At 37.6% G+C, this 10,890-nt stretch overlaps 1 protein-coding gene across 1 annotated transcript; it reads right to left on the minus strand.

The window, feature by feature from the left end:
- Positions 1 to 2,036: 2,036 nt before the first annotated feature.
- Positions 2,037 to 9,239, minus strand: LOC110721703 (prostaglandin E synthase 2-like). Its single transcript, XM_021900905.1, has 6 exons — positions 8,700 to 9,239; positions 4,165 to 4,299; positions 3,984 to 4,071; positions 3,637 to 3,731; positions 2,680 to 2,847; positions 2,037 to 2,587 (listed from the first exon to the last, which is right to left on the minus strand). Exons 1-6 carry the CDS (start codon positions 9,037 to 9,039, stop codon positions 2,427 to 2,429), a joined length of 987 nt encoding a protein of 328 aa, XP_021756597.1. The 5' UTR covers positions 9,040 to 9,239; the 3' UTR covers positions 2,037 to 2,426.
- Between the last annotated feature and the right edge of the window lie 1,651 nt (positions 9,240 to 10,890).

Raw genomic sequence — 10,890 nt, forward strand, 5'->3', positions numbered from 1 at the left:
TAGGGCAGAGAGACTAGAGTAGCTATATATCTACTTCTTCCAATCCTTGAACGTTGTTCCTATTTTTTGGGACTGCCTTAATACTAACATTATTGCTCCAATTTCATTTAGATGTGAGTTACTTTGCTTAATTTTCACTTATCTTTGAAAAAATACTATAAATAAATTTTGATAAGAGTTACTCAAGTTTACCTAAGCCTTAAGCTTATGGTTGGATTCCCACAATTGATTTTATATCCTCTCCACCTCATGTTTGAGAACCCTTTGGTTTGAAGCGTGAATCAATATTGATGTTGCATGGTTTATACTCTATCAAATGAGAATCAATATTGATGTTGTATGGTTTTATACTTATCAAATGAGAAAACTTGGGATTATAGGCTAACTATTGTACTTTAAACAATAATTTTTAGTTTTTTAATTTATTATTAAATAAATAAGTAGAGATCATGTCTCATTAATCATTACTCAAGCTAGCGTGTAAGAGATGTTGGTCCTTAAATGACTCATGGAACCGTTTAATATAAGATTTTTAGAAAAAAAATAAATCATTATTCTTATCTTAAACAACAATTCAATAACAACAAATAGGGTTTAAACGACCATTGGGTTACCGGTTTAGACAATTTGGGAGATTTTTTTGGAGGGGATGAATCCCATCCCTAAATTGTCGCTAGTGGGGATTGAACCTTCAACCTCATGGTTAGATGATGCTCTCATTTCCTCTAAACCAAGTTACATTTAGATGTGAAATTGTGAATACACTTAGGCTTCATTTGGTTCAATTTTATTTTGTAAGAAATAATATTGTCTGAAATTGTATTATTTGAATTTATTTAAGAGAGGTTAAAATTATTATGTTAGAATTTTTTTGGGGTTTTTTTTTCTAATTTTAAATGAACTTTGATGAACTTATTTTCACCATAGTACACCTTAAAGCCAGCATTGTATATCTATAATAGTAAACCCAGTCCATGAGTGATGTAAATAATTAAGATCTCTTTCAGGAATGAAATATCCTCTACAATTATTGCTGCATACAAAAAAGAGACACTGCTCTTTCCAAAGGACAATTAAGTATCAAAGTGATTCAGCCTTACTGTTACTGCAACAAATTAACAGGGATACAGGTTGTACTTTAACCTCAAAATCTCAATGAAGTTGTTTCAACTGAAAGTTATTGTTCAACAAATCTGGCAGAGATCTTCCAGTAGCTATCGTTTCCTTTTCGAGATTGTCAAATACTCAAGGAGTTACTAAATTTTGGAAATTAAAATATGTCTTGCATGCCTCTACTAGAGGCAACAAACTATAGCAGTGTTGTTTACTGTACACATCTTATTAATTGCAAAGAAAAAAGCTACGAGTATACTCCCTCTCTTAAATATTTTCCCATTTAACTTTTTATGATTTTCAACTTCAAATTACGTTTGAAACAACTGATATCAAGTCATATTATTACGGTACAATTTATCCCTGGATAAGTATGCTACCCTGAAATAACTTAATAAACAAAACAAAGAATAGATGTAATAAAAGCCATCATATAACAGCTGAAGTGAAATAGATTTTTTTTTAAGAAAATTGTGTTAATGGGATAGAGTATGAATCTTGGAAGAAAAACGAAGATCAACAAGTTTTTCTCACTAACTTCTCATTAAAATCTTAACTATAAAGTAGTTTCATAATAATAATGTTAATTTGTTTCAAAAATAAAGTATAGAGTGCTATCTATATGTAATGCAAGAAAAAAAACATACAAACCGAAGGATAGGTCGATGATTAAAAAAGGGGCAAAAAGTATGACCACCAAGACAAGAGAAATACAGAATGAGGCACAATGTTTTTTCTTCAGGGGATTTAGGAAGCAGTGAACGCGTTACAACATCCAAGAATTGGAGACGAGTTGCAGCCATTGCAGAGGAGAACCGAGAATTAGCCGTATCCTTTCAGCTATTTTAGGTACTTGAGCTAATAGACTAGTCGAGTCACAATAAAAAGCATGAGATGTGTAGAGATGAGAAAAAATAAAGATGAGAAGGTTGAAAATGCATACAGCAATAACTCCAAAACTTTTTCCAAGCATCTTTTGCATACTATGAATAAGAATACATTTCTTTTGCATTTAACCACCGTTTATGTCAACAACTGGGAGAAACGAGCTATATCTCTTCCTGATGGTGTGGCAATTTTACCTACAAGAAATAGGGGCTGGTAGCCGTGTAACCCTGCAAAAAATGTATATGCGATGAAAAAATGTCTATATCCTCACAAATCTGTGTATATGAGGTACACGTCTAATGACTCCTAGTCTTTATTTACTTTTTGAAATTAAGATATCTTCAGCTATCACTGCATATAGAGATTTAACCAGACAAACAAGACTACAAAGTTACTGAGAGGCGGAATGCTGGATGATAATAGCGCTACACAGTTACTCTACAAGATTCCCCCACCGCTTTTTCCATCCGAGAGTACCAATCACCAATGCGTGTGTGCTCCACCATGTCCCTGCCAGATTGTAGGTTGCGTATTGGTCTCAGGACACCAAACACAGCAAGATCAGCCAGATTAGGTTTTGAGTCACCTGTTACAATAACATCTTACGTTAACCATAAAATTATCTACAGTGATATCTTAGATCGAATAAAGAGTAACAGGTAGGTACTTAATGCATACCAAGAAAAGGCCGACCCTTGAGGGCATCTACCCATGTTTCTGCGGATTGATACAAAGATTCACGTTCATCAGTTATATTATACTTCTTCTTCAATTTCTTGGCCACAAAATACATGGCTGTAGCACCAGCATATTTTGCTACCATCTTCTCCATGAAGCCAAAATTCCCTGCACATTACACAAGAATAAGCCCAAAGTTGTACAAATTGGAGAAAGAATGATCTCTTCCAGTCCCAACTCCCCCATGTCATGTCGTCACTGTTACAATTCTACTTGTTAACCATCATACTTAGTTCCAAACAACAATAAGCTATAGCAAGCTAACATTTGCAGTATCAAAGATGGGTCAAGCAAGGAATTTTATGCGACTAAATTTGTCCCAAAGTCAATTAAGTTGTTTGATGGTCACTCATATCAGTGAACCTCTGGCCACACATACCAATCCCACAATGTCCTTACAACTCATATAAAATCTTACAGTCTTACTATTAAATTAGTAACTAGTGTAGCTAATCCTACTATACCATAATATTGGAGCAGTGTGCCTCCAAATTAATAGAAAAATATTCTTTCTTTACACAAGGGTGAGCTAAAAATTCAGGATCTCTTCGACTGCTCCAATGGAATTAGACAGATTGCCAGAACTTGGGAGACAGATGTACCATCAAAGTTTACATCAGTGCAGGTCCCTCTGAACTTGTTTGCCATGATAGTTTCTAATACTATCATCTGAAGAGTACTACTTCAAATTGCATCATAACATTTTCAATCCGGCAATTGAAAGAATTCCCAACTGTGATTATGGTCCTGATTGTGAATTTTAATGCTTGGAAGTTGGAATATCATCTATGTGACAATGGCGACAAAAAAGAGGAAAAGTGTCCTAATGTCCATGAAAAATGAGAAATATGCAGCAGTACTGAGACTTTGAAACTGGGAAACCATTAAAGCACTTACCATGGGTTGCGATGTAATCAAATGACTCGAGAGCCTCACCCGCTGATCGATAGATATTTGGTGACAAGACATGCACCAAGTGACTATCCACCCACCTATAGTCAGAGATGAATTTCAGTCAATGTGTAACTCAAAGCTAACACTAAAATTGCATAGTCGCAGGAATAGTTAGTCAACTATTCTCAAGAGCTCTTGTAAATCAAAATAGATATAAATAAACTATAAATGTCTTGAGTGAAGACTTCTTTTATGAGCTGAAAGCCAGCATAAAATCACAACCACCAATTCACGCCTAATACACAGGTGCAATGAGGCAACAACTTAAAGGATTAAGAGATTGTATTCACCCCAGCCATTTCTTCTCTTCCTCAGTGCTTGTGCTAGAACCAGTGGATCCCTCCGGATGAATTTTTTTGTAAAGTGATTGAATAATCTCTGCAACCACAGAGTTAAATTAACATGATTTTGACTAATGAATGGTAGAAGCTAATATTAAGAAGAAGATTTAAAAAATTCAGGATCACAAACCTGATGACTCAATCATCTGTTCACCGTCAACAGTCAGTATAGGCACCTTCTTGTAATCTGACCACTTAATCTCCTTCTTGCCGATGGGATTAACCTCCACAACTTTGTATGGAATGTTATAGTAATCGAGAAAAGCTGGGATTTAAAGGAAAGAAAAACACTTAAACATGGTAAACAAGATGTTCAGTAGTGTTAATACAATATCATCTTAAGTTACATGTTATAATGAGCAGGTCAAACACTAGCCCAAGGGCCAAATGGCAATCTGGGTACCAGATTTTTTCCCCCTTTCAAATTCAAGCAACTATCTGAGCAGTATGCACTGTTATATCGGAAGTAAAATTATATTAAAACGAAAAAGAATAATAAGAACGCGTACAAGACGTCCACAGTGGCAACACAACACCAAATACCAACATTTACAACTGCAAACCAAAACAAAACAAGAGCCAAGGTAGTTTGCACTTTAACTTGGCATAATCCAGACTCAGGGAGAAAGAGCACTGGGAGATCCATAACTTGCTAGTAGTGTACAGTAATTGGACAAAATTCTAATTTCAGTTCACATAAGCTACTCTGGATCGAACTTCACTAGATCATGATTGGATCTAGAAGTTAGGACATTATAACATCAGCAACAAATATGCCTCAATGCCTAGATAGAGGCTCCCTCTATAAGTGGGGTAATCAGTTAGATCATTACCCTTGACCCAACTTGCAAGACCCTCAGCTACTTCACAATAAACAATAAGCGCAACAAAATTAGTGAGCCTTTAAGTTGATTGGCTCAATATAATCCTACGTCCAGTAAATTCCCTTGAATCTTTGGTGACAGTGTCATTCTCATCAAGTTACTATTCAGCTATCCCGAAATATAAGATTAAATACGATTGTTGCTTCACTTTACACTTCGAAACTAGAGGATGCAAAGAGGTCAGATGAAAGTAAGAGCTAGTTTTCACCTTGTACAGTTTTATCTTAAGCATTTTGAGAGTTTCAAGGACAAATAAATTAAAAGCCAACCAAGGAGTAAAACTACTACAGTTTCCAGATAGCTACATTTGACAATGGAGATTACCACAGCCATTGTGCTTGAACAGCAGGCCAGCATAAGAGTATCAGCAAGGCCAGTGAGCACCAAAGGCTCGTTATGTCCAGCCCCCAGTTGTGGAGGCCTTGCAATTTTGCCTTTGAGTTTCCAGCAAGCTAGAAAACAGCATCAACAAGGCCAGTGAGAACCACATATTGGCTATAGGCTAGGCCACAATTGAGGATACCTGCCCTAATGCAACTGATTCCCACCGTCCAATTGTCCATAACGGAGTCACATACGCTGCAATATTTAAAGTTATAAACAGCAGGGGTATAAGACTTGGACGGTTAAGCTTAGATGACAGCTTTCATTTCAATCCTATTGTGACTCATGGCCATGGCCTATGAAACAAGTTTAAGCTACTATTCCGAGAATTGCAAGGAAAGCTCCGAAATAGAAATATTACATGGTTAAACCTTCCAAACTAAAACTTTTGCGATAGTCAGTGCATGTGCAAGAGAGAGAGAGAGGAAAAAGAAAAACCTCAATAATTTTTGATTTGTAAAGATGCCGTTTTGCATAAATTCTGAACTGAGATCCTAATGGAAGCAAGTGCTGTCCAGAATGTGGAAACTGAAGCTACTGCAGATTCCCAGCAGTTCCACAGGCGCCAGCAATGTATAAAAAGGCTCAAGTCATGATGAGGAGATGAAGGTCCTGCTGTGCCTAGGAGTGCTTTGGTGCGCCTCTTTGAACTGAGGTGCACAATATAAAGCAGTTAAAGAAATTTGCTTATCTGTGCCTCATGCGCCTTGATTAGAGCAAAAAAAGGGGCTCTACCCAAATCACCTAGCACCTAGGCACACCTACGCTGGGCACCAGTGAAGATTGCCGCAGCCACGAGGCTAGGATAACACGCCAGGAAAGTAATTTCAGCAAAGCTATTGGGCACTGCAGTATTTTGGCAATAGAAGAAGCATTTGAGGTGCTAACAACTTCCATTTGAGCCACAACTTGCATTATATGGAAGCACCAAGAAATATATATGTAATAGTTTTCCTGAAATAGCTTGAACAAGAGTAGTGCATGTTTGCCTAGTTAGCAGCCTACAACCAAGAAAGTTATGCATGAAGACTGAAACCTCATGCACATAGAATGACAGGACTCAAGGAAGCCTATGGGTGAATAAATATAAGTGAACATCTTTCCCTGAGCTAATCCAATTTAGAGATATGATGGAGAGTACATTTATCTCAATTTACGAAGTCATGTTCACTCCATCCATCCCAAAATGATGTACAATTTTGATTTCTGGTCTAAAGTCCAAACTTATAAACTCTGATCATCAATTCTCAAACAATATACTGATTTAAATGCAATAACTCTGGCTAAATTTATCTTAAACTATATTAGGAAAATATTTTTAATATATAATAATGTAGTATAAATTTTAAAAACAAAAAAAAAATAGTTTCCTTAGGGCTTAATTACTAGCTTAAATTTAGCCATTATGAAATATAGCTCCTTTGGTGAATGAAAATGTATGAAAACTATCTATGGAATATATTGCCTCATTGGTTAATTTCGAGCTGATGTATAAAAAATCTCAATGCACATTAAAGCAATAAAGGTCCTGATCCGGTTAGGCATGTCTTGGGCGGGCCTCTTTAAATTGGGGTACATAGTATAAACAACTAAAAATTTCACCGGAGGTGTGCTTCTTTGAGTGCACCTTCCCTAGAGCAAAAAAAGCTCTCTTTTATACACTGTTTTGAGCTATGTGACAATTATCCAACCTTGAGTCTTAGTGTTTATCCCCTCTTTTGATCTTATGTAGTATACATCTCAAAGGTACTTTGATTCTAAGGCCATTGACCCGATCTACAAATGAAAATCCAATCAAACTGAGTACTCTAAGGTTGTTTCTACGTGCTTACTTATATAAGTAAGGATGATGTCCACGAGCCGAGAGGCTATAAACCGATTACAATAATTCATAACCAATTGATTCAAGCTATATTAATTGACTCATTGCTTGAGAGTAGGAAAATTAGCTTGTTATAGGAAAACCGCTACCTCTTACATCCCCCTCAAACTTCCCTATGGAGGAGTCCATAAGAATTAGCCTTACTATAGTTGCTTGCCGCCACCCCTCCATATTTTGGAGTATTTGTCCCTAACTCATAAGCTGGTCTAGGAGAGTGCTTAGGGTCCAAGTCCATAGCATGGTCAATTGCAGGTAAAACGATGATGAATTACCCTCGATAGGGAATATAGTGAACCTACTTAAACCCAAAACTTTTCCTCACGCGTATAATAGCCCCCAACAATTTAGATCATGACATCCATTACCCTTAAACCCCATATAAATGGGTCATTCTCATAATTGTTGATTCGAAAATACAATTTCTAATCCCCTTTCTAGAAAGTATGTCTAACAAGAGTGTTGGAGGGGCATTCGTGATATTACCTTATTGTGGCAAACTGGCAATAACCCTTTTTTTTCCTGCTTAGTTCCAGCTAGAAGGCCTAGAACTTGAAGGGCATCAAAAATAACTTGAAGTATATCAACTCTCTCATTTGGATCAAATGGCATTTTATTTTCTTCCATTATGTCATCCATTAAAAGAGCATAAATTGCAAATTACATAAGGCAGGACACATCTCCTAGGACTGCACTAGTTTAGAGTATCCATCAATGATTCTCTCTTACGGGTCAAATGGCACATTACTATCTTCTTCTTTTTATGCCATCTATTAGAATAAATCACAAATAACATAGAGCAAGACACATCTCCTTGGATTGTATTAGTTAGCTAATCCATGATGGGTTACATAAAGCAAAGGTTCCATTATTTATAGCCTCGTACCAGAAGGATAATGCTCTTCATCCCCGTGTGTTGCATATTTTAATAGCTCAAGTGTAACGAATCTAAACTCTTCCATATTAGTCTTAACTCATCCACGCATATCACTAAAACCTCAAAGGTAAAGTGTATCAACTCCTCTGCTCACATTTAATAACTTAGGCACAACCGCACAAGCAAGAGATCCCCTTAGACCCCTAGCATCTCCAAATTATATCTCAAGGCAATCAACCTATTCTAACCAATATAACAAGAAAGAAATGCTCCATATCCAACAACAAAAGCACAAGACTAAACCACTAATATAGATTATAAAATCTCTGGCACGACTTAATCCCTAACTATCATAGAAAGTGTTTCTGAAAGTAATCAATGCCAAAATTCTTCTTTGCGGTAGAAACCAAGTTTGACAACTTGATTTCATTCAAACAATACGTCGAACACTTGGTGAGCACAACCAAAAAGCATAATTTTTCCCTTGCTTAAACTAAAGAAATAACACCCACAAACATAAATAAATTCCACATTGCTCTGCATACATAAATCAGAATACCAACATTGAAAAACGATCCCAACCACACAAAGACAAGCAAAAATTTAGCAGAAAATGCTGAAAAATTGCAGAAATATAATACCTTTAACCTTGTTGCAAAAAGGGCAAGCTTCATACTGGTAAAGAACAACGTCCTTAAAAATTTGAGACTGAATGGGTTCCTTAGCATGAGCCTCTTGAGTTAAAGTGGTCGCAGCAGCAACAGAGAAGAACATAGTTCCGGCGATGCCATTAGAGGGGAGAGAATGAGATGCCGGAGAAGTCGACCCAAAGTGACGGATAAACCTCCCGGAAAACCAGTGGGAGGAGGCGGAGCTGCTGAAGGGAGCCGCTTGCTGAAGGGATCGGGTCTGGGAGAATGAAGCTGCGGCTGTTGCGGCGGTGGCGCGCCGGAGTGCGGCAAGGCTGGTGATTCTGTTCATTTTGAGGGGTGATGAGGGGATTTGAAAGCGGTATGATGGTGGTAGAAGAAGCTCGGACAGAGAGATTTAACGGCGATGAAGGATGAAGAATGAAGAAGAAAGGGAAGAAAGAAAGAGTGGGGGAAATGTCGTTTGAAGAAGGGCTCTAAATTTGGCTACGTCGTGTCTTTTGACATAGGTCGGTGTAACTATAGTGATGGGCCAATAGGAATGACTAGCATGAGTTGGTATATACTGGAGGTGACAATTGGGTTATTTCGATCGAGATCGGTTTAGATGTAATGGTTCAAAATATGGGTTTGTTGATGGTTAATCGGTTTGATAAGTTAGTTTGATTTAAAGAATTAGGTATCGTACACCCTATGTAAATTTAGTGATCTAAATTTGTTTATAAGGATTTGAGTTATATAGGGAATATAGATGTAGATCAAACTTGGATCCTTTTAGAGAATTAGTAAAAGTAATTGTGTATATTATACGGTGTAATAATGTACAATTGCTTGATGACTTTCCATATTTAACCATGCATTTGTAAAAGGAGAAGGTGCCTTATTAGATCGAGGGCGTCCTATTGGATCAAAATCTTTCATACTTAACTCTACTTGGGTATGCGGGTTTTGTCCTTAGGAATCCTCATCCCTAAGTTACCTCTAGTAGGGATTGATCCCACAACCACATGCTTGTGAGATGATAATCATACCATCAGACCAATTACTACTTGGTAAGAACATCTTCCATGTATGAGAAGATTAAGAACGTATTCATGTATGAGAACAACCGTTAGAGTAACTAAGATCAGACGGCTATCACTTTTCATGTGCCATCAATGAGATGAATGTGAAGGATTTATGTCTTCGTCAAGTGCAATTACTATATATGTATCAAGGATCACTATTAAAGAGATAATTAGTTCATTCTTTTGGGTCGTCATTATCTGTTGCTAGATATGATAAATGATCTTTAGGCTAGTCAAACAATCCCAAAAGCCCAATAAAATGGATCTTATGAGGTCATACACAAGAGTATTGGATTGAACAAGTATGAAGCCCATTAATGGGCCTCATGAGGTAATGACAAGCCATGTAAGGAGTAGGGCTGGTGTAGTTACAATTGGGTTAGGAGTTTGGGTTTCATATGGACTTTAATTATATGTGATATATAAATAGAGTTCATGCCTAGGGTCGACATACAAGTCACAATTAATCTAAGCAGTGAATTGTGAAGCAAGCAACCAACTCCCAACCCCTTTCTCTCTCACGCCGCCTCTCTCTTCCTCCCCCCTTGTCCGTACGGTACGGACACCGGCGCACGGTGGACGCATGGTGGTGGTGGTGGTTCGTGGCTCGTTTGTCTCCTCTCCTCTCCGTAGAAGGTTGATTAAAGGGTTTAATCACAGCTAACTAGCATTAGTGGAGGTTCAATTTGTACTTGTGGACCAAGTAAAAGAATCACGTTTGGGGTTCTAGATCTCCTCATTGTTCTTGCTCAATCACTCGTGGAATCACGCTTCAAAGGTACAATTATGTGTTCTTTTTGTGTTATGCTTGTAGATCCTGATTAGGGGATTTTTATCCACCAATCACCGTCTGACAAGTGGACCAACCAGGTTCCGCCACGTGTCCTTCACGTAGGCCAATAGGAGCCTGCCACGTGTCAATCACAGATACGTCCTCTACGGACCAATTGAGACACGCCACGTGTCCACCCATGCCAAATGGGAAAACCGGCCAACAAGGCCCAATCCTGTTTAGAGGCCCGGTCAGCCCTAGGTTTACCCAAAACCTAGAGAGTGGCACGCTTCTCAAGACTATAAATACTTAATTAATCCTCATTAAAGGGGATCAAGCAATT

This window comes from Chenopodium quinoa, unplaced genomic scaffold (genome assembly GCF_001683475.1).
Source record: "Chenopodium quinoa cultivar QQ74 unplaced genomic scaffold, ASM168347v1, whole genome shotgun sequence".
Taxonomy (NCBI): domain Eukaryota; kingdom Viridiplantae; phylum Streptophyta; class Magnoliopsida; order Caryophyllales; family Amaranthaceae; genus Chenopodium; species Chenopodium quinoa.

Excerpts from the sequence above, each read along its gene's own strand:
- LOC110721703 (XM_021900905.1), bottom strand. The coding sequence starts at position 9,039 with ATGAACAGAATCACCAGCCTTGCCGCACTCCGGCGCGCCACCGCCGCA. Across the intron at positions 3,732-3,983 it reads GAAGAGAAGAAATGGCTGGG|GTGGGTGGATAGTCACTTGG; the intron begins GTGAATACAATC and ends CTCTGACTATAG. Across the intron at positions 2,588-2,679 it reads CAAGGGTCGGCCTTTTCTTG|GTGACTCAAAACCTAATCTG; the intron begins GTATGCATTAAG and ends TTATTGTAACAG.